Here is a 24,694-nt window from a genome sequence, read left to right as displayed (position 1 = left end):
TGTTTCCATAGTACATGGTACTGGTAATGGTTTACTGAATCAACTCACCTGTTTAGTTACAGTATATATATATATATATATATATATATATATATATATATATATATATATATATATATATATATACTGTAACTGGTAGAACTGTAGCAACAAACGTACTGAAACTAGCCCATTCCAGCTTCAGAAGGCTGTGGTAAGAATTGTTCCACTTTATGAAAATCTCTGGGAAATTTACAGCTTCCCCTCTCAAATGCCACATTGCAGCAGGCTTCATATTCCATGAGGTCTTGCAATTACTACATCGTTTACTGTGGATTCTTTGATGTTTCTTTTTAAATCAAATATTCAACGTGAAGATCAAAGCAGGGTATCACAGAAACATTTTAATGTAATTACAAAAAAAGTCTTCCTTTGAAATGTTAAAAAAAGGTCAGGCTGTGAGTTTCTCAAACTAGTGTTTAAATTCTTGAGGAAGACCAGGTCTCTGGTCTGGGGCCCTTCCTTCCAGTGCAGCTTTTGAAGAACATGGATGTGAGGAAGGAACAGCTGGGCAGGCAAGAACTATCCAGCGTGTGCTGAAGTTGTGTGCCTGACAGGTTTCCAAGCTCCTCAGTACTGCTTAACTTCCTGAAGTTCTGGCTCATCTCTCACGACCAGAACTCAGTGTTTGGTAGAGATGCAACAATGTATTGATTTATCGATTATTGATCGCCATAGGTTTTATTTCACAAGCCTCAATTAAGCATTAATTGATTAATAACCATGGTGCCCTACAGTCTACAGTTTTTTTTAGTTCTTTTGAATAATACAGCATATATATAGCATTAATAATCTGATCTACAATCAATTAATTGATTACTCACACTTGTTTACTAGTGATATGAAATTGTATTGAAAGACAAGTAATCACTTCTAGTGACATTTCTTTTGAGCTGTACTGCTCGTTTGCGTTTCCTTCAGCTACATGCCAAGTCTAAAAGAAAGAGATTCAAAATACATCGAGTGTATATATTACTGTAAATTACTAGTTGCACTACAACCTAGCATACAGATCTGTTTCTGCTATACTGTAAGTTTTCAACTTTCAGACTAACAAAGGCAAGTCACTGAGTGCTATTTTATTTATGTTAGCTGAAGGCAAAGTGCAATATAGATGTTCATTTTCTAATACCGTTTAAAAGAGCATTATAAATATGTCCCTTTTTTTAATGAAAATAAAAACACAACTCGGAACTGCACCTTTTTCACTGATTTTGTTACACTTTTTTCAAATTAATATGATTCAGAATGTATATATTAACCAAACTAATGACGTATTTGCTACAGCAGAGTTAAAAAAAGAAGAAAAGAAACCATTTCTTCACATTGTTACTATACTTCTTTTGACCAGAATTATGTGAAAATGTTAATGGAATTAAAAATGAATTACCCCCCCCCCCCCGTCCCCCTGCCCCAATCGATTCCTTTACATTTGATTATAATTGTGTGCCCATCAATTTCAACATCAAGACCACAGACCAACTGCATTTCTTTTGAGACAATCATATTTTTTTACCTTTTCAAAACCACTCTTTCTCTTCCTCTTTTTTTTGTACATGAATCGCATCCTGCTTTTATCATCCAACAATCACATCCCTTTAACCCTGCTGCTTATTTCCCTCAAGTGCTCATCTGATAAAGTAAAGATGTCCACAGATTCAGTTCACAGTCTGCATGCTCTTGGGGTTTCTTGGCAGCTCCCTGGGATCTCCTCACTTTGCTTTCTGAGCAGGAGAAATGCACACAGGGTCTGTTTGTACCCCAACATCCGACATCCTTTTAGAACCCTGTTTGTAAAAAGAAAAATCATAATAATAATGATACTGTGAATCACAAGTGCGCAACTCATATTTATATAGATATTTCTATACACACATTCTTATTATTTAATCTGTGTCCCAAAATGACCCCAATACGTGTGGCTGTTTCCTGGATAGTTTAATCAGCCTTCCTGAACTGCGTGCAGGTATATTATTTGTATTGCTGTACCTGAGTTGTCTGCTGCCCTCTACTGGTTTACTAAGTTATTGCTACTACAAAAAATACAGTGAGATCTTTCTTCTCTTCTTATGATCTAAATGAGTGATTCCCAACTCCCAACTGGCCCTTGAAATTAATTCCAGTCCAGATATATATTCTAAATAAGCACTAAATTAGACAGATAGGTGGTTGATGCAACCCAGGCTGAATCAGCAGTACTGTAAAATGCAATAAAACATCCAGCGTTTAGGTTGATCAAATCCTTGCTCTACAAAAAAAAAAAAAAAAAAAAAAACATGAACATTGTCGAATAACTCTTGTGCACATACCAAGCCTTTGAAGAAGCCTCCAATGGAAGGTCTCTTCTCCAGCCTCCTGGGGGTGTCCTTGGTGCTCTCCTCCCCGTTCTGGGACGCCTCTGAGACGGACTTGCTGTCCTGGGACGCCTCCAGGGCTTTGGGCTTCTGCAGGCTCTCCTGCTTCCCACTCTTCTTCTTGCTAACCTCGGGCGAGGGGGCTTTCTCCTTTGCTTCTGGGGCTGCGCTCGGCTTCTCCTGCGCCGTGGCTTTGCTTTTGGAGTCCAGTCTCTTAAGAGGTGAAGAATACAGGCAGCACTTTACATGAAGTGTCTCTAATTACTGTGTATTTGCATAGTAGTTACATAGTAAATACAAAATCACAATGTTACTGTACATAGTTGCAATCTACTTAACATGTAAATCTTTTTGCACAATATATGTAAGTACACAATTGTATCAGAAAAGGGTTAGGGGTTTCGAGTTAGGGTTAGGGACAGGGTTAAGGTTAGGATTAGGGTTATATCATGAAAAAGAAAATACACATTAAGTACATTGTAAATATGTATAATAACATTGTAATCATGTGTAAGTAGACATGTATCTACTAAGTAACTACTATTTAAATACAGAGTAATTACACACTCAATGTAAGGTGATACCAGAATACAACAGGATTTGTAAATCCAGTAAACTCCCTTGATTATAAAAGTCATCTCTACATTAAGACAGCCATCTGTCAGTCCCTTTCAGTTCCCTCACAATTAGGACTTTGCCGCATGTATACCTGGGTATGGTTCTATGGTTAAATATGCAAAATCACTTCATATCTGTTGACAGTGCCATGTAAAATGTTCTAGTCAGAGTTAACTACCATGAGAGTTAACTATATTGCTCACTAAATTAGAGTAAGAAAAAAAAAATAAAGATGGCTAGATGCGTCTGTCTTCCTTGCAACCTTTAGGTAACATTTAGGTGAAAGTTACTAAGCAAACAAAATCATTTGCCTCCTCTTGACTGCTGGATGAAAGAGAAGGATGGGGCGCTTAATACAAGCAGGGGGGCTATTTTTAGAAATGCTAAACTAAACAAAAATTCAATTGGCTAGAAATCTTTTTCAGTGTTTCCCGCAAATGTATACAAGGGATAAAAAAGCTTCAAAAGTGAGAACATGGTGAAATGTTCCTACTCTGTGTGCTATGTTTGAAACAGCAAACTTCTGTTAAACCTGCCCCTTTTCAATCTGGAAGGGGGTTTGATCAATCTCCTTTTCCAGGAATGCATTGCTATTGCCTGGATTTCTGTGATTTATTTTTGTATAGAATGGGAATTTGGTTTAATATATCATGTTCAGCAAACAGTTTCTTAGAAGGATAACACGTTTCCACTTCACAAAAGCAGCTAACAAGTGCTGAAAGAGTGTTGAAAGAATTACTTCACCTGAATTTCCATAAATTCAAAAGATAAATCATATGATAAAACTCCCAGGAGCTGGTAAAAACAAAGCCATTCATATCCACCGCACACAGAAAATGATTAACTTACAGTTCTATCTTTCTACTTTTTTTGACACAATCTGTGTTAAATTGCTTCACTAGCGTTCAGATTTTTAAGAAATCATTTTCTAGTAATGTTTTGAAGTGAATAACTATGACTGTGGGTTTCCTAAAACAGTTCACTTTACTTACAAACCACCACCAACACTGAGACACAAAAATCATACACTTACTGTCTGGTCTGAATCTTTTCCATTTACTTCCAAAGCAACCTTTTCCTCCTCTCTGACCGACTAAAATCACAAATATTTATTTTAAGGTATCTCCTTTTCTGTAGAAGTGTATCACATTTAATTAAATAAACACATTGGGATCCATTTTAATGATCTAAACTGTTTCAGATATAAATATCGGTACCGATAACTACACCAGCTTGCAATTTTCACCAGGCATGGCTTATTATTCAATAAAATAAAAATGGACTCAGGTCTATAAGAAATGTGCCACTGTTTAAATTATTGAAATAGATCCCAAAACAAATAAACAAAAAGGATACAGTAAAATATGCAGCGTTGTTGTGGAAATGGCTGTAAAGGCCATTCACATGGGCTTCTTTTTATAATGCATGAGCTATATTGCAACAATATTGAGTTTTATTCATTTATTCACGAAAAACTATAGAAATCAGCTAAATTCAAGGGTATGTGACATTGTAGTCGTTTTTAACTCCTGTCATATACAGATTTGCACAGAGGCAATCAAATTCAATGCTTTCGATTTGAGCAATTCATTTTCAACAGGAGAATTTACCTGAAAACAGCTGCAGAAAACATAAAACTCAATACTGGAACCATAACACCCCTGTTATATAAAATACTTTATTAATACTTCATAGCTGCTTAATATATTATGTCAAGTGTGTAATTAAGGGTTAAATAGCAAGCTGTAAACTGCAGTAACAAATGCATTTCATGTACTTGTTTGTGGGGGTAGCATTTATACTGTGGGGTATAAAAGCCCAAACTAAAAGCACTCACAGTCTAACCGCAGTTGTTTTAATGAACCCAAACCCTTACTTAGTATGTACGGTAAGTTACAAAAAGACAATTCATGCACACATGAGGGACATTGTGACTGTGGTTTCCTCTTTATGTAAACAGGAATCAGTTTCCTTACCAGTGGTTTAAAGAAAGACATGAAGGTTGATTTGGCAGGTTTGCTCTCATCTCCTTCCTTGGCTGCTGTAGTTGAGTTTTCTGCTGTTTTAGTATTTGAAGTGACAGTGGTGGTTGCTGGAGCGTCAACTTCAACCTTAGTAATTTAAAATAAAAAAGGGTACAAACTGAACTGAAAAGACATTGGGGTCTACAGTGGTAATATCTTAATCGGAAGGAACATTTGGGGAAATGATCAATTCAAGCAATGAAAGAGCAAATGGGGAACTACTGTAAGCAAACCAGAGCGAGGGTTTGGACAAAACACAATAGCGTTTTCACATACCTTTGCTTCTGCAGTCTGTGACTCTGCTACTGTCTGTAGGAAAGGTAATTCAGGGATGCATTTTCAATGTTAGTGACACAAACAAACACATGGAAAACACTGCACGACAAACCCAGTAATCCAAGCGCCATCAATGTAGTTACTTTTTAGAAATGCAAATTTAGAAATTAAACTGAGCATATATATATATATATATATATATATATATATGACTTTAAAAGGCCATAAATGCAATGAATTTAAAATGGTAAGAGGAACACATAGCCACAAATGCTAAAATGAGACTTTTTAGAAGTTGTTAGTTGTTAAGGATGCCTAATTAAACACAAAGTGGTCTAACATTTTCAAACATGAGTGCCTATTGTTTCACTAACTACTGACCGAAAAACTGAAATTCTTGCACCCAGAGGTTTTCATGCAGGCAGGTATATCAAGGATCTCTCTCTCTCTCTCTCTCTCTCTCTCTCTCTCTCTCTCTCTCTCTCTCTCTCTCTCTCTCTCAAGATTCCTTTGTGTATGTTAAATGCTTTGTTGTTATTAGCATAAGCTTGTTTTTCTATCTTCATTTCCACTTTCACAACATGTTCCTGCCACTTCCTGTGTCACACAGAATAGAACCCCAGCCTTATACTTCTGAGCTGCACAAAGGAATCTGTGGGTCAAGTGGGGTCCTATTACCTGTAACACAGGAAATGATTTGGGAAAATAAGTGGGCTTCATCTAACAAGATGTAATACTTTAGCAATAAAGCATTCACTGTTGTACCTTTCTGTAATAACATGTAGCAATTTCAACACACTTTTAATGCAGTTTCTACTCAGATTGCTTGAGATGATTTAGGTCTGGTCTTTGCCATTATGTTATGGACGTGTGTCAAAAAATTAAGACATGACTCAATATACAATATATGATATTTAAATGTGTGCAAAAGAAGGTAATGTTGTATTTGACTTAATATACAGTGACATGTCTCCTATATATTTGCCTCACTGATATTCCTAACATTGCTTAGTTACCCTTCGTTGAATGCTTTTTAAACAGACCTTTTGTTTGAAGAGTTTACTGAAGGGGCTGGCCGTGGCTTCTTTAGCTGGTTTCTGCTGTGTCTGAGCCTCCTGTCCTTCCTGCTGCCCCTCGGCCTGGCCACTCTTCTGGGACTTGGCTGCTGACTCTGTCCCTTTACTCTCCTCTTTGGCAGACTGCGATGGGACTGCTTTCACAGCTTTTACATCTGAGGCTGCTTCTGCTTCCTGCTCTCCCTGCTTGTAAACAAGGATATTAGAAGTCATGCATTTCCACCCCTTACTAAAAAAAACATTGAGATACCACTGTTCTGAACAGTGCTTTTCACACTTGGCCTGTTGGCACCCAATACATTGCACATGGTCAAAATGTACAGTCATTATTTAGATAGTTAGTTTATGAATATGTCAATAGTGTTAGTGTAAGCTAGTTGTTAATACAATAATAAATACATTCCAGGGACAGGTTAAGGTGTCTTGTGTTACACAATTGTGATTTAGTGGTTTATTTTGTTGCTGTTTAGCAGGGATAGAGTCAAAATCTCTCCATGTAAATTGGTCCCTGGCTACCTCCGTTCCAGCCATGTGAGAGTGTGGAATGGAGTTAAGTGGTACCTAAAATTGGTTGGCCAATTACTTAATCAATTTAGTAAACTATACAGGTGTGTATAAAAGGCTACAGAACCCCGATTTAAGGATGATAGGGTGTAGGTAAATGTGCCTCGCTGTACTAGCAAAAGCTATGTCTTTGCCATCAGTATTTGCTTATTTTTGGTGTTTACAACTAATCAAAGTGCACACAAGTGCTTACATATATTCTTATTTCCCGTGACTCCTGATTTTTATCAGCCTGGCCTTCGTTCATTGTCCATCCTGTCACAGTGCCCCTTAAAATAAAGTTTGACCTAACATGCACTCTTATATGTTAGTAATTTATACACACGGTTCTGCTTCCTTTAGGAGGGTCTGTCATAATATTGTTGTGTTTTCTTTTTATTGTACAGGTGCACTCCACTTATAACAGACTCCAAGGGACAATGGAAATCAGTACTTTATCAACAAAGTACGTAGTTGTATGTATTGTTAATTATTCTCGCGCCCACCACGTACACGTTTCATGCTTTACAGATAGCGCGGGTAGTTAACAGCTTTCAAAGCAATTACAGTTGATGTTAGTGAACTACTTTTCGTGCTAAAATGGGTAGAAAAAGAAAAACGGTATAAACTGGAAATTCCATGTGGAGATGGCAGTGCCTTCTCCAGACAACGGCGGCATCACTTATTCTGAAAAACCACCGCACCAACTTTCCAAATTTGAGCCGTGCTGCTTCTCTCATCCTCAGTGTCTCGCCTGGCTCAGTTGATGCGGAGAGAATATTTTTTTTAATTCGGCTACATCCAAGACTTCAGGAGAACGAGCCTTGGACACACCCACGCTACGCAGGACTTGTGGAATGCACACTGAAGCCCGTTGTATCAAGCGTCTGGCAGGGCTTCATAAGGCTGGTAAATGTATGTTATGATGGACGTGTGTAATGGGTGTAGATTTTGTATAATAATATGGCCCAATTATTTAATGAAAATGTTTACAGGCTAAATGGTTTTAAGTCACCAACAGTAAACTGTTTATTTAAAAGAGAAGTTTGAATTCGGTTTGTTACCACAACATTAAACGGCTTTTATTTTGAATAAAATTATTATTATTAAAACCCATGTTGTTTGGCAGGGACATGCCTCCTCAATACATTGTAAATGGAACTCCGTTCTAACAGGATCTGTTATAAGTGAAGTGCACCTGTAGCATTATTGTGACTTCATGTTTTTTAATAATATCCAAAAAACATTGACTTACATTCGCTTTCGTATCAACCGCCTGTGACCCCTCCTTCATTGACTTTAAAAGTAAATAAATGCAGCATGTAATAGTATGTAGGCAATATTAATCATAAGCATCATGAAATTAAACATCAATTCATTAGTGTTTTTATATACTGGAAATATTGTCAAATGATAAAAGTGTAACAAGATCATTATATACCGTACCTAACAAATACAATGTTGGCCAAAAGTATCATTTGAATAGATAGAAGATGCTTATTCAGGGAAACCAACATACATAAGAGAAGAGTAAAGTATCCACTGTCACTCAGTGTATATTCAAGTACAATTTAAACAGTGTTGTTTTTTTTTTTTAAACCAATATAATCCTTATAAAAGCTTCCTTTAGTCAAACATATTGCAAAGTGTAATAAAGCATGATAAAAGCAGAGAGGTATGCTAAACCATAAAAATGAAAACAAAAAACAAAACACAATGGCAACCCATGTTAAATATGATAAAAAACATAATATAACTATGGCAAAAGCATGAGGAAAACTGAATAAAATACTTAATATAGTAGATTTAACATAGTAAACTTTTATATGACAAACACTATATTGGTTTGCCAATAGAGAAAAAATGTAGATACCTTTTGCCTGAAAAGCTTGCTGAATGGACTGGGTGAGGACTCCTTGTCTGTCTTCTGTTTCCCTGGAGGCTCCTGCTCTTTTGCAGGCTGCGTTTCTGGTTTCGCTGGAAGCTGCTGAGCGACAGGCAGGCTGGCTTGGCCCTTTTCCACTTTTGATGGTTTCTGCTCTTTCTCGGCCATCGCTTCTTTAGAGTCTAGCCCTTTTTTCTGTGGACAGAGGAATAAGAAATGATCAGGCTGTAAGTCTTGTTGCTGTCATTGAATACTGTGATTATCCAGTATTTATAATAATGTTGCCAAGTCGTGTAACTTGGCTAATACTTAAGCAACTGAGCATGCTGACAGATATGAGAAAGTAAATATAACAGTGTAGCTTCAGCAAACTGTTTTTTTAAGAGGCGTTATTGACTGAGTTCATCTTAAATAAACTTTGTTTCTTTGATTACAAGATGTTAAATAAAACATCTAAATTATGTTTTTTTTTAATTAAGTCTCAATCCTAAAATTCGAGGTGAAGCTTTTGGCCGTCACTGTATATTACAGTTATTAACAATAATGACACACTATAATACCACAGTGGTTTGTTAAAATGCTATCTGATGAAGGTGGGAATTAATGATAAGAAAGTGTTAATCAACATAACTCCTCATCATCAATAAGAATTTTTGATGACTGATGAATGACCCATTGGATAGATTGTTTTTTTTTGGTCAGAGCAATAGCTTGTTTTATGCCTGTCAGAGATCTTTGGTATCTATAGTAGAATAACCCAGCTGGTTAATGGCCATGGCGTGCACTTTGTGTAAGAACTGTCCAGTGAGTTCAGAGACATCTCTACTGATTGAATAATACATGCATTTTTTATTTGTCTAGGACAAGCCCAGCTGCAGTGGGAGGGTGGAGGGGGTTGGCTAATTGACAATGTGACATAAAGGTATGCTAATGTAGAGGTTCATCAGCGTGGAAAAGTCCTTACCTGATCTATCTGGAGATGCACTATTAGGGTTTATAACAAAAGCACCACACACTGCTAATAGCATGAGCCAGTTTCACCATGTCTTATAGAAATGCTGCCTTTTAACAAAACCATTCCTCATAAATAAATATTTTATAATTAGTGTAACGATTGCAGCTTATTTTTTACAGTTGACGTGGGGCCCCTGTACGATAAAAAAGACCTTGCATGCATCGAATTCCAGCAGCATATACAAGGACCAGCACACTGATGGAGGCTCTGGCCAAAACATTTGTCTACTTGACTTTCTTTTGCCTTTGTGGTTGAGTGGTTTGGTGGTCCAGTGGTTAGAGAAAGGGGCTTGTTACCAGGAGGTTCCCGGTTCAATCCCAGCTCAGCCACTGACTCCCTGTGTGTGCCCCTGAACAAAACACTTAACCTCCTTGTGCACCATCCTTCGGAGCGAGGTCCTATTGTAAGTGACTCTGCAGCAGCAGTTGTGATGCATAGATCACCCCCTAGTCTGTGTAAGTCCCTTTGGATAAAGTGTCTTCTAAATGACTAATTAATAATAATAAGTGTTTCAAAGTTATGCATGCATATCAAAGTAGATTAAAGATGCTGTGGCTTACCTTTTCTTTTGGAGAATCTTGAGATTCAGAATCAGATTTGGATGATTTACTTGGAGAAACCTAAATCAGGAAAGCAGAAGTGTCCATTTTATAACAGTATGAGCATTATGCTTTGTCTTTGTATTTTACTATGGATGTCATTGTATAACATTTCACGTATACGTCTTTCTATATGTATGGCACATTAACTTTTGCCAACATTTTCTAAAATTAAAAACTATCCAACTAAGTGAAACTTTAGATCAACACACGATTTAAAAATATATCAGATTTTAAAGGTTTTTATTCAGCAATATTTATGCGTACAATAGATTAAGTAAAATGTATGTATAAAGCTCTATAGCGCAACATCTAAATTATAATAACATTTACAAATGTACCCCTGAACTTATTTCTGACCACATTTGGTGTGGGGTTAAAAAAAGGATCATGGGGTTTTGGACCTGACAACCCCACTAACAAACCATCCTGCTTTGAAGATAATATAGATGTGCAAAACTTACAAGGGTTTTAAAAAAGTTCATGACTGGATTGTCTTCTGCGGCAGTCTCGTCTCCTGAACTGTCCTGGTCACTGTCTGAATCCTCGGTGGAGTCCCTGGTTCTGTCGGTAGCCTCGCTCTGGGAATTCTGAAGCCTTACAGAAATGCTGCTGCCTTCTCCAGGTTCCTGTAAAGCACAAATAATAAGTGCTGGAACTGTATAAGGACTACAAAGCTGATTGCTATCTCCATTTGTTAATCATGGCATTGAATTCTGAGCACAAGTATTCCATCCATTCTACAACCCACACAGGGCAGCAACAATCGGCCCTTTATAAATATATGGGTTGCCTTCTTTCAATTGGTATTCAGTAATGTTCATTGCAGGCTTTCAACGCGTGCCTGTATGCTTTACGAAGTGGCAGATTCGAACAAAATCGTGTTTTTAAAATGTATTAGAGTGTTAAATTGCTTTCTTCTTTTTGTATTTATATTTATGAAATATTAAGGTTTATTTATTGTGCTTAACACTTCAGGACAGGGTTTGAAATCTGCTATGCAGTTGCAAACTAATATGCAAGAAATGTATGGTATGCCTGCAATTTGGAAAGTTATGCTGTGATTCTCATTAAAGAGTTAAATCAATGGCAGGAAAAAAACTGGTGAACATTTTCTCAACAGTCACTGTACTGTTGTAGGATTTTCACCTCATAAACATATTTAGAACAAGAAGCATAAGGAATTTAATTTGGTTTCATTATCACAAAAGGCGTAGCAAACAAAATAAATAAAGGGTACATATAAATCTAAGTATCTATAACTATAAAACACTGAATTGTGATACATTTAGAAATACTAAAAGGAAATGAATAAATTCAATGACAAACTTTTTGACTAGAAGTCTTTATTTTGTGTGTGTTGAGTTTCTTTTAGTATTTCTAAATATACATAGGAATCGAGGAAGTTATCATAAATACTGGTTCCTCTAAACTAAAACACATAGTGTATTGAAATATGCTATATTAAATTATGTGTAGTTCTGCCAAAAACGCATATGAAGTGCATATGACATTAGCAAGCTCAAAGACAGCAGTCAAATTATTGTAATGGTATAAAACCAGCAAGAAACCACTCAGAAAAAAAAAATTCTTAGTTTAACTAGATTTCTTAGTTTATAATACGGTATTCTTGAAGAGAAGTCAAAGGTAATTTGCATAATATGAACAACCTTGCGGTCAAGATTAAATATTAATAGTTATTAAATTGCACTGTCTAGGCAATATTCAAATGAATGACGATATAGTGCAGGTTTAATTATACTGAATTACTGAAAAATGTTTGACTTCATTTGTTAATGTAGATATATCTACTGAGTTCTCCAACACGTTTCACATTTAATGTGTAACTCCTGTTACAAGCAAGTTTTCCCAGAAATCTAAGACACTAGCTGAGGCTAATGTTTTGATTCTAAAGCAAAGGGAGCACAAAAAACACTTTGGTTTCAGGAGATTAGGGGACCTAGTTTGAGATTGCTGTATCAAACCCCAAGTCTCCCCTGGTGTGCCATTCAGTGGCCTGAAACCTCGTCTCCTGAAACCAAGTTCCAACAAACAAAGTGGCTCAGTGTTCCCTCAGCTTATGCTCAGCTCCCTATTGTGTTGGACGAGTTTACGTGTTTTTTTGTCTCTCAGAAGATGGATATATGGAAAATAAACACAATTTGAGTAGCATAAATTGCTTATCCACATGGGAACAGACCCAGAACAGGGCCCATTTAAGGAATGGTGGCTGATGAAAGGTTAATGTTGTCAGTAAACTGACTAATAATCTTTTTATAAACATGCTTATTTTTATTAAAGAGACACTGTCTGTGCGCCCAGTAAAATAACTGTTAATCTCCTCTTTGTCTGCCAGCCTTGGCTATCTCTGTATCACAGACTTTGTGTTTCAACAAGCACATTATTATTGTGGATTTCAAACACACACACACACACACACACACACACACACACACACACACACACACACACACACATTCACTTTCTCTGCCAGCAACTCCATCTCTGATCTTAGTGTTTAAATAAAGCATGAAATACTGCTATTCCATGCTATATTATTTGGCATTAATTGTTTTAAACCATGTTCACAATGCTTCATGATCATTTGGTGTGCTTTCTCAATACCACTGACACCATTAAGCGAGCAGTAAACAAAGGGGCTTGTTTCTGGATATCTCTGTTAATGAGTGTCAGGTTCAGCTGAGTGTTTTGGCTTTTTATTGCCAATGCAAGATGGACTATTCTTCCCACAGCTTGTAGTAAAGAGCTCCAGGCACCACATATTAACAAAGACCATGTAATACTGTAACTGCACTCAGTTGTTTGTAGGCCACAGGCATGATTATCACATGGCGATTAGAATAATCATTACAGCAGCTCTTAAACTCAGAACCCAGATATACCGCCAGCCTCTTCCCACTGTATATTTATTGCATATAGAGAAAGGGATTAGCAAATCATACACAGCGCGGTTAATGTGGCGTTGAAGGGTGGTATCATTTTGAGGTTCTATTTCCAGATCAAGAATAATAATATGTAGAAGGTGTGTGAATAATGTTCCTCTGTTGTACTCTGGGGGAAAGACTCTGGCTGTAGATAATACTGGTACTAAACATACTGTTGGTTCATTTTCTACTTTTTAAATCCATCATTTATTTAAACTTTCTGCAAGTTAAATGTTGCGTGTAGGGTGTCCCTGTAGGCTTCTGCTCAAACTGTGCAAAACGATGAGTCTTATAATAACGACTCCCTTCACACGATCTTTTAATTACTGTAGTATAAATCTAACTATTAAAATAAAAAAACAGTGTTGCTGTTTTTATAACTTTAGAATTATATTGTATTTCCTGTGCAGAGGATGACATCTACAGATAGGACAGGGTCTCCCACTCCGAGACACAAAAAAACCCACAACCGCCAGCCACTGCCTGCCCAGGACCAAGCGTCAACGCATAGCTAATTATTACTTCAATGTTTTAGCAAAATGTATTTGTATGTTATTTTATCATTTTTGGTGTGGTCGAGGATGCACGGTAGTGACGCAGTGAAGCTGCAGATTGATTGATAGGTGCTGATGATTGGGACCCGCTGTTTCATATAGGTTCAATTGGCCAGCTATACATACTGCTGTGCTTAACTGTCCCAAGTGGAGAAAAAAACAGCACATTAAATCTTTTCATCGGCCACTGGCAAGCAGTGGCGACGCATAGGGGGGGCACGCCTGGTCACGTGCCCCCCCAGATTTCTGCCAGGCAGTGGCTTAGCCACTGTGTTAGGATCGTTCACACTGAAACATGTGTAAGAAATTGCAATATTGTTATATTTTTCGCTTCCCATTATAGCGAGGCGGACGTGGCATGGGCGGCGCTGATTTTTCTTTTCGCTCACGGAAAGAACTTTTTATTTACTGCGTTGCTATCAACCAATGAGAATACATAAGCAAGCTGTATTTGCTCAACCCCAAACACAGATGCATGAAACATATAGGCTATTATTACTGTATATGCTATGTAGCCTAGCTACTACACACATAGATGTGGTAGAGGACATCTACTATGTAATGAGTAGCCTATGTATTTACATAGAATGCACTCGCCTCATGACATATCTTATTGCCAGCTGACCTCTCCAGCGGCCAGCCTACTAATAAGATTATCATTTTTCACGGATTGTGCAGCCAGCTTCATCAAGGGGCGGTAACCAAGTCCATCCAGGTCTTGGAGATGGACTGGTAAATGTACAACCTGTTATTAATTGAATAACTAAAGAAATAAATCAGAATGAAAACAGTTCTGGACGCTGCTGAGAGAAAACCGGCAAAACTGTTTCAATTCCTGAGTTCGGTTACCTACTTGTTTTCATTCTGATTATTTGTTTAGGCTACAGCGTGTCCGTCAGCTCAACTAACTAGCGAATGTCAGTGCAGTGTGATACCAAAAAAAATGAGTGGTTGGATTTGCTGTCAATCAACCCAAGTTTTTTGTTGGATCAGCTGTTTGTACATTTTTTTTTTTGTTTTTAAAGGCGCTGTAGTTATACAATGTAGTTAATGCAACTGTGTGCACAAGTCCCTCCTCCCCCGAACCTCCAGAAGATTAGGTACCATCGGCAGTCCTGCGTCAGTCAAAGAGTAATTACATTAGTCAGGATTGGTGAAATTAAATAAAATGGTTTGCTTTGCTTTGAACACCAAATGTGAAATCAACAACCATAAGTACGAATGAAATTATATATAGTTATTTATTATCATAATGTGAAATTGAAATCTGATGCGCATGTTAAAAGTTCAAGTCCTTTGCTTCGTATTTCCTTTTTTGTTTTTAAACGGAAGTGTTCTGAACTGAATCTCTCTTTTTAACTATTTTGCACAACAGTGTATTTGGTTATTGGATCTTCTGTTAAAAAAAATGTTATTTATTTTTCGAAAATAAAACGTCAATGCACTAATAAGAAATCAGGTTGCCAATTTCACCACTGTGACTATTCACCTTAAAAAAGTTACCATTGCCACCCTCTCCCGAAAAAAAATCCTGGCTACGCCACTGTTGCCAGGGTTTATTATTTAAAAATGCGCAGTTTATTTCAAACTTTCAAAACATAATAACATAACAAAGAGTGTCTAAGACCCTTCACCGTTATATTTGTTCTCGTGTGAGACTTTCACTTTTTCAGTCAGCGAAAATATGTGCTAAAAGGAGTGAATTTGAGCCCTGTTAAAATGGCAAAAAGACAGCTACGTTTGGAGTTTTTCTACAACAAAAAAGCTAAACCTCCAACGCCAGAGACATCAACAGAAACCAAACCTGACTCTTCTGTAATTCAGAATGTTACGAACAGCACAAGAGTGTGACGATCCTTCCATTTCAAACGCTCAGGTTAGTGCAGGTGTAGCTGTCTGTCGATAAGAGACTCTTGCCTGTAAAGTGTTGTTTGCAGCTCTTGATTGTGACAATCTGGCGTAGAACTGTTTGTGATGAAATATCTGGTAATGTTAGAAAGCTAGCTTAATGTTTACATTAAAATGGTTAAAATCGGGCATCGGGTTTGAGCACGTTTTTTTTGGGGGGGGGGCTGTGCCCCACCAGTTTTGCAAGCCATGAGTCGCCAATGCTGGCAAGGCAGTACAAAACCCAGCCAGGCTAGTTAAAAACTAACACAGGATGAGATGTACTGGTCTGAAATGCTGGCAAACCTGTAATGGTGAGTGAATTCTTTTAAGTAATGTGTAACAGGATCTCAACAGGAACCATGTTGACCTTATTACTCTAGATACACATCTTAGCATATGAATCATATTGACCTTGATTACTCTAAAGACACACATCTTAACATATGAATCATATTGACCTTGATTACTCTAAAGACACACTAACATATGCTGTTCATGGTTTTTTTTATATTTTGTAATCTATTTACAAAGTAGTAAAACAAGTTCCCCACCTATATTAACTCCAAGCTATACAACATGTATATTGCGCTAGTGCGATTGGGTTGTAGTTATACTGTTATTTTTATAACTAAAAGCTTACTGTATATTAACTAACCGTAGCCCTATAGTTGTCAACAATTAGTATGCTGAAAACGGTTAATATGTTATACACAGTTCCCCTTTAAGCCTGACCACATAAGATTGTATGACAGTTATTGAGTGCAGTTTGCATACTCACAGCCCTCTGCGCATTGTTCAGTTGTACTTGAACCACTTCATTTGCCGTCGCAGTAGCAGCTGGCCCTTTGCTGTCCTCAGTGCTCAACTCCGGTTGGGTTTCATCCACAGGTTTGCTGCTTTCCTTCTCCTTGTCTGACGTTTTAAACAGTTTGTCAAAGAAGCCAATCTCTTTAGGCTTTGGAGCTTCTTTAGATTCTTTCAAGGACACGTCAGGAAGCAAGGATTGGCTCGGAGGACGCTTTTCTGCCTTGACTGACTCTCGCTCCGGGACGGGCAGTTGAGGATGCACAGTCTTCTCTGCTGTGAACTGGTTTGCAGGAGGGTTTTCTGGGCCACTGGAAGGCTTGGCCGGCTCTGATGATGATGATGAATCAGTGGCAGTGGGGGCTTCAGAACGGACTGGTACTGGTGTGGAGAATGACAGTGAGAAAAGAGACTTGGCAGCTGGCATGGTCTTCTTGGCGTTCTTCCCTGCATTGTTCCAATCCTGCCCAGAACTGGAACTCATCTCCATTGTCTTCTGTGATGAGGAGAGCTCTGTGTTCTGTTTGACATCTGCTTTACAGTCAGCTGCAATAGAAAGGGTGTTCATTAGTTAGCAGAACATATTAAAGCACTGTTGTTTGGCTCCCTCTTTGTACTTTAATTTCTTTCATTTCTGTTGGACTTATAAATACAATAGCGTTCTGTAATACATCAGTAATGCTTATTAACTGATCTATCTAATAGGTGCTCTGAGGGATTTAGGATTGTATGTTATAGACAGCAGTGTGCAAATGTATTAGAACTCCTCAAAATTCGACTTGTATATCCTTTATAGCTACCTGCATGATAACCTTTGGGTGTGAGAATTTCAATTGTCTGTCAGCAATCACTAATACAGAAACAATGTGAAAATATTAGACCACTTTGTACTTTAATTAGGCATCTTAAACAACTTCTAAAAAGTCTCATTATTTAACATTTGTGGCTATGTGTTCGTTTTCTCGTACTGTTTTAAATTAATGCCTTTTGACACCCACACATTCTAATAATAGTTTATTATAGCAAACATGTATTTTCATTTTAAAACATAATATATACGGTTTTATATGTAAAACAATATGTGTCCTTGCTTTGGGGTAATGCTGCACTTCCTTGGTCATTTCACCTGGAAAATCAAGTTGCAGCCAATAACATGCTTTGACCAAGACTGAGGTGAAATGATCTAGGAATTGAAACAGTAAAATACATGAGCGTAAGGCAAAGCAAACCTTTGTCCTAGTGTAGTACCCAATGTGCTTTAAAATGAAAAGACATGCTTGCTGTAACATGTGTTTCTTTCAAAACTGCACATTTGTGATCTAAATAGTGAAGAGAAAGAGCATGTCCGGTAAGATTTATGGACTTATTGTGTTAGCTACTTTAACATTGCTAAAATTGAACTGGCCTCGAGAGGGGAAAGGCATTGAATCTAAAGTAGGCACAGTGAACGTGGTGTCACTCAGGGGAGGTTTGAGGCTTTTAGTGGGGCTGTGGATCTGAAATGTGTCCTAGGGTGTGGTAGGGAACAGCTTGTTTAAAAAGTCATAAAGCAGGGTGTGACAACACCTCAAAAACGAAAAGGGGAACTTAAAAGCCCCCCCCCCCCCCCCACTACCACTACTGGCCCATCGTTCTCATGTCTTTGAGAATGAAATTGTAGTACAAAACCAAATATTCCTATGAAAACTAGAAACCCAGTTCACAAATGCTTTTCTTACTGCTTTCTGTAACTTTACCAAAGGAGGTGCTGAATGTTTTTGGCAGCACTACAAATATTTTTATTATGCACTTGTTATCATAACTAGGATGTTAAACACTTATATGACAGAACAATGCTACCTGGTAATTGTAAAGTGCAGGGTTTTGGTACAGGCAAACAATGTATGTAATGTAAAGTATTTAACCAGCTGTCCCTTTTTGTGATGTTGCGTGTAATTCAGAGTTGTTCCTATTACAATTACTCAAATGCTGGGGATTACTGATAATCAAGGCACTGGTCTATGCAGGTCAACTGGAACTTTAGAATGCTCCTTAATTCATAGTCAAAGCAACACAGAGTTATCAACATTGAAAATAAATAAATAAATACAGTACAATATTTGAGTTATTGCAAAAAGAAACACAAATATGGTAAGGAAACATTAACAAGTAATAAATAAATACATTTAAGCTATTTACTTTTTGTAATAAGAGCTGTTATTAGGGTAAAATGTTGCTTACTGAATTCCAATTGAAAATATTTACTTAAAGAGAAGTGACACATGTCAATTATGAGGCCAAGTCAAATATTCGTTCTTACAAATACAAAGTTACAGTAACACCCTCATTGTCCACAGAATGGTGTTGATCTACTGTATTACTGATTACTGAGAGCAGAGAAAAAGAACTCCACCCATGCAATCTTCCCTTCACATAAGAATAGAAACCATTTGAAACAGGGAGTGTGTTTAATAAAAAGAACACTACAGAAACAGAACTGCAAAGTTAGCATTCCCTCAGACTTAAACCATCACGTTTGCAAAGTAAAATCCTTGCATTTCCCATGTGTGCTTGGAGGACTTCATCTTAAAGAACACGTAGCTTTAAACTGAATTGTTTCAGGTATTTGTTACCGTTTTAGGATGTCGGAAATCATTCTTGGTTCTTATTGCAACATATCAAATACTGTATTTTTTCAGTCTTTATAGAAGCCAGTGATTCTCCACTTTGGATCACATTTCCTTTTGTGTTGCCAGCAATACACTGCTGTGCAGTAGATGGCGCTTACTAATATAAGGACACTTTGAAGATCTAGCCTATATTACATATGTCTGTGGCAGGCAGCTAGCACTGATGTGCAGATCCTGAACTCAAAGTCAAAGCACATCAACTGTCAAAGACACAACATTTTATTAATTGAAGTACCATCAAAAACATGCATGTCAAATGTTGGCGATAGTGCTTTGCAGTAGTTTGTATGGCTGTAAGGCATCTAGTCTTAAACACATTTTAGTAACCTTAGCAGAACCTTGCTTCAGGGCATGATGATAACAGAATGTCACACTTCTAATATATTGCAATTTTAAACATACATACCAACGTCATTGCTCACTGAAATTTCAATGGGCTGCACATGTGCACCTCCATTCTGAAGCTTCCCAGCAATAGGCTCAGCCTAAAACAGAGAAGTTTGTTTAAATACGAAGACATGCAACTTGTGGGACTGTGGCTTTTGGATATGACTGAGTATTGGTAAAAATAACTTTTTAAAAACTTAAGCCAATTATCGTCAAGCTGAATCAGTGACTAGATGCATCTAGAAAACTAGACAAATATGGACTACAGCATTGGCAACATGGAGACTTCATTTTTCACCTGAACTATAGACTACTGATGAGAAAATGTCATTACATTTTAACAAATGTCTTTCAGTAATTTAACTTTTTAAATGTGTTTTAAAGTTATGTGCATGTGAGCAGCTCAACATATGCGTGAAAATGTTGTAAATCTGTTTTCTCACACAAATTAACTTCTGTACCACTGTCCGCTTAATCCCTCTTTATTTAGCATTTGTTGTCTTATTCATTTGCTTATCTTTGAAAACTGAAAATAAAACATTAGAGAGAATATCTATTTAATGCTGGTCCACAGGTATTAAAGTCATTTTCCAGAGGAAATATTTACCTTGTGTTTCACTCACCTATCCCAGAGTTGGGTGGGGCAGTAAATGTTGTATCTAGTTATAGTTTAGTCATGTTTAAACAGTTCTGCAAAGAAATCATGCAAACCAACACTGGGGGCCTGTTCTTGCTGTTGCAAATGCAAAGACTTTTGAAGAAAATGTATTTGAAATTAAAAGTTCAACTGCACAATGATAAGTGGAGCAGTAAAAATAATAATTCAAATGTAGGTTTCAAATCATAATATTCCTTTAACACTGAAACAAATTAAGAAAATACAAATCTTCTTTCACAAATACCTGTATTCCGTTTTCAAAAGCCTCGCCCTCATTGCCCTCTGCATTTTCTGTAGCTGATAATTCATTCCCCATCTTTGAAATGCGGTTCTGCAAGAAACGCCTGTAGCGTTAAAATTCATAAAGCACTAGCTGGAGATACTGTGAGAAAAGTGTGTTGTTCACTCATAAAGGATATTTATGTTTTTTCTTTTTCTTTCACCAATTAAATACAATTTCAAAAAATATGTGTTAGACCGGCAGTGGTTCATGCCAGTTGAAAGAAGTGTCACCAGTCTTGTTTCCTAAACCAGGAATGGCAACAGTGTTTGTACTATCTTTACCTGCAGCACTGTGTACAATGGCATTGCTTCTGCATTAAATGCAGTGGTAGCCCAGTGGTAGACTATGAAAATATCAATACACCAGAAGAATCATAATGGCATGAGCCAGTACATACTGGTAATCCATCACAGCACCATGGCATCGAAGCAGTGACTTTGCAGTGAGCAGACTTAGCCCTGGCATTAGAAATCCTTCCTCTGGTTTGATGTGTTCTGGCTAAGTGCAGGTATATAGTAAACATGCTTCACTTTTATTATAATACATACTTGAAGCAGTCTTACAGTAAAGGTGTGTCACATTTTGATAAGAGTGCTTCAGAACCCTTGGGCTTGGTGTCATATCTTCTCATATATACTGGCTGTGATATATGATGATCATAAAATAAGTATATGGCATAGTTGCTATGGTTGGCTTTGGTATAATATACTCCACCCAATATGCGTTTATGGTAGTTTATACATTTAAAAAAAAAAAAAAAATATATATATATATATATATATATATATATATAGGGCAGCTGGCTCTTTGAACTAATTGTTATATATATAGCCATGCACATGAAAACTAATAAATGTATTTGTTTAGTTTAGTTTTGTTATTTTAAAACAAATGTGTTTATTTTTAGAACGGGGTACCCCTCCGCCCCTGTGCAGTTTATTATTTTGTATTATGATTTATTTATTGTATTTGTGTATTTTTAAATGACGTTTTATTAAATGTGATGGTGAAGAGCTGTGGGTGTTTTGGCAGCATGGATGGGAAGCCCCATCCACAATTTAAAAACCTTGTGCAGAAGGAGGCCATCTCCCTCTTAATTAATTGTTTAATTTATTGCTAAACGGGAGATGGTCACCTGCATAAAAGCTTGCAGCTCTCTGCACTCGGGTGGGTGTTCAGAAGTGGAGAACGAGAGCGGAGGAGACAGGAGAGAAATCAAATTAAAATAAATCAAGGAACAATGAAGGCGATTTGCCCAGCCTGACCTGGATCATTTATTTGGTTATTGTGTTTGTGATTTTTGTTTCGCTCTGTGAGCAAGTGTTTTTGTTTGAATATTTTTCTTTTCTTTTTGTTTAAATAAACGGCGCTGTGAGCGTCTTTTGCCCTGCAGTTACCTGTTTGTGTTTGTTCCAGCTTCTGGACTGACGTCACCACATTGGCTACCCTGTCACAATGACTTAGTTAAAATGTGTTTTTGGAAAACTATTCACATTTACACACATCTTGCTTGAGGAGATGGATTTCAATCCCACTGGTTTTTATTATGACATTAATTATAATTAGACCACAACATTACCAGGAATGGCAAAGAAATTGATTTTGAATAAATACTGAACAATAGTCTACATACAGTAGCACAATGGTACCATTATGGTTGTGCAAATTATTAATGTGTGTTAGTTGTTCATGTGATACCATTGGTGTGTTAAAATATGAAAGTGTTATAACTGTAGTACCATTGTACAGAGGGCTCGTACCTCATTATAGCTGCTCTTGGGTTTCCCTTCTTTGCATCTTAATCAATGTTTTGTTGTTAGGTTCGCCACCTGTTTTCTATTTTAAGAAACAGTTCCTTTTTGGAATTCTATTTTCATATCAGCTTGATTTTGTATTTTCAAAAAGGCAAGTTTGAAAAAGTATCTAATTATAAACTGAGTTTGTGTTTCAAATATCACATTTACCATAACTAGTTACCTTAACTATAACTTAATGTATTCTGGATTCACTCTCTATATCATTTGTCTATGTAGTTCCCTTTCAATTCGAAGATGACCACCAAAACATTACATATGGGATATGCCTGCCTATTGGAAGACGACCACCAACCAGCGAGGTTGCATCGGACACCCTCACGACTTCGACGCAAAAAGAGAAATGGCTTCCATGGAATGATGGTTTTAACCCCTCAGTAGGCGGGACAGAGGGCGTCATCCCAGGAAGGGTCCTATCGGCAGCTCTGGTATGGAGAGCTCAGAAAATACCTACCAATAGGCAGGCATATCCCATACGTAATGTTTTGGTGGTCGTCTTCTCTTTCAGGGAACCATGGTTATGGTAAGCAACCTAACGTTTTTGTTACTGATGTAACTTGCATCCACAAGGGGCAGAGCGTTGCAGCGGTGAAGACATCCCCACTACAGTTAGAAAGCCAGGTTAATGGTGACACGCCGATGTACCAGTTTAGGGCTACCAGACGTCCCAGGAACACTGGGACTGTCCCAATTTTCAGCCTTCATTTTTGTACCGATCAGAAACCAAAAAATTGCTAAATCATCATGGTTTTGCTATTTTATTAAAAAGTTTTTTTTTATATGTATTATCACATGTTTACATGGTAATTCATTAATTGATGGGTTCTTAATTCAAGTAAATTAACCAATGTTTTCTTTTTCTTTTATTGATTCTAAATGTAATTTAAAAAATGTAGGTCAGATTAATCCAATATTTCCTCGGGGAAGGGGGTTACACCGAACACCCCCCTACCCTGCTGAAATAGTCTGGACCCGCATTCCAGTTCATGAAACTTGGGACGTATGCTATGTTAATTAAGCTTACCGTGTTAGTTCAGACCCTGTGGCTAAGGAACTGATTCTTTACCTTTTGTTTCTTTCACTCTTGCCCTGCTCAAGTTCACTGCTGTTGTTTTATACTTGTGTCTATTTTTCAACCAGCTTTCCATTGTTTAAATGTTACATTCCATTCTCCATGTGTTTACACAGTCCCTGCAAAACCATTACAACAAATAATGCCAGGGTCAGCCTTCTTAGATCCTCTTCTAAACAGGTAACACACGTTTTACAGCCAGGTTTGGTTTTACTAGAACATGTGTTGTACAAATACACCCATACTTCAAACAATGTATCTTTAAAATAACATTAAGTAGTAACGCATGCTGCTATATTTTTTATTATTAAATATTTTTGGGGGATCACGTTTCACAAATGCACGGCTCATTTTCATTTTTGAAAAGGTTAATCGTTAACAAAAAAATCTTATAATGTTACACTCTTTTGAGCAGGTTGATGAGTTTAAGATATTAAAATAGACACCATACTTCCTTGTACTTATTCAAACTTTCAGGTGTTTATTTAACCAAAATCACACTAAGTTGCATGCATATTGTATTCATTACAGAACTGGTTTATTACCTTGTTTCGATTCCTGGGTGAGTTCTCTAGCACATTTCACCATAAGCAGCAGCTTGCAGGCTTTCCTGGGTTTGCTTTGCTGGTAGGTGGGAGCGTTTATTTGTCTTTCATGTCCCTTAGCAGTTATTCTGTATCTGCTGGCTCTGGTGGTTTGAGTTGTTGAATGACTGTCTGCTTTAAACACCTCACCTGTCCATCAACTACGGAACACAGTATTCAGGGGGCGGGGCTTACTGATTCAGCAGCTATTGCTTTTACCATTGATCTCTATTATCTACATTTTCAGCCGTGGACTCCATCTGTTCCATAAGAAAACCAAATAACAGAACAATGGGCTTGACAAGCTTTTATTCATCTGGGTTTTTTTCTATAAATATAATACTCTTTAATGTTGATTAAACTGTTTTTTATTGTTGTTAATGAAACCATCAGTGTTTCCGAACAGCTTCAAATGTAAAACTGCATTGGAGATGATGTCTGCTTCTCTCAACTTGGGTATTACAGCAGCACTCAAAGTAGTTGCCACAGATCCGCTATCTAGCATTGCTCTTAACTTTACTGAGGCACCAAATACTACATCAGTGTAAAACATGCTTGCACTCTCTGACGTTCTTTGTACATTCTGCCAAATGACTTTGTTAGTT

General features: G+C 37.2%; 1 protein-coding gene across 8 annotated transcripts; it reads right to left on the bottom strand.

The window, feature by feature from the left end:
* Positions 1-363: 363 nt before the first annotated feature.
* On the bottom strand, positions 364-24,222 carry LOC131696655 (breast carcinoma-amplified sequence 1 homolog). 8 transcript variants are annotated; one of them, XM_058991147.1, is made up of 15 exons: positions 24,051-24,222; positions 23,500-23,624; positions 20,581-20,667; positions 19,698-19,776; positions 16,597-17,168; positions 10,894-11,058; positions 10,391-10,450; positions 8,804-9,010; positions 8,186-8,227; positions 6,355-6,573; positions 5,312-5,344; positions 4,988-5,122; positions 4,045-4,104; positions 2,349-2,606; positions 364-1,826 (listed from the first exon to the last, which is right to left on the bottom strand). In XM_058991147.1, the coding sequence occupies exons 3-15, from the start codon at positions 20,650-20,652 to the stop codon at positions 1,752-1,754; spliced, it is 1,977 nt and encodes a 658-aa protein (XP_058847130.1). In that variant the 5' UTR covers positions 20,653-20,667; positions 23,500-23,624; positions 24,051-24,222; the 3' UTR covers positions 364-1,751. The 8 variants fall into 8 exon arrangements, with proteins under 8 accessions (XP_058847130.1, XP_058847134.1, XP_058847129.1 ...); XM_058991151.1 differs by lacking the exon at positions 23,500-23,624 and having other exon boundaries at positions 16,597-16,636; positions 16,676-17,168; XM_058991146.1 differs by lacking the exon at positions 23,500-23,624.
* Positions 24,223-24,694: the final 472 nt, after the last annotated feature.

Source organism: Acipenser ruthenus, chromosome 18 (genome assembly GCF_902713425.1).
Source record: "Acipenser ruthenus chromosome 18, fAciRut3.2 maternal haplotype, whole genome shotgun sequence".
NCBI classification, from domain to species: Eukaryota; Metazoa; Chordata; class Actinopteri; order Acipenseriformes; family Acipenseridae; genus Acipenser; species Acipenser ruthenus.
Note: the sequence above shows the minus strand (reverse complement) of the source record. Positions and strands in the feature narration are given on the sequence as shown.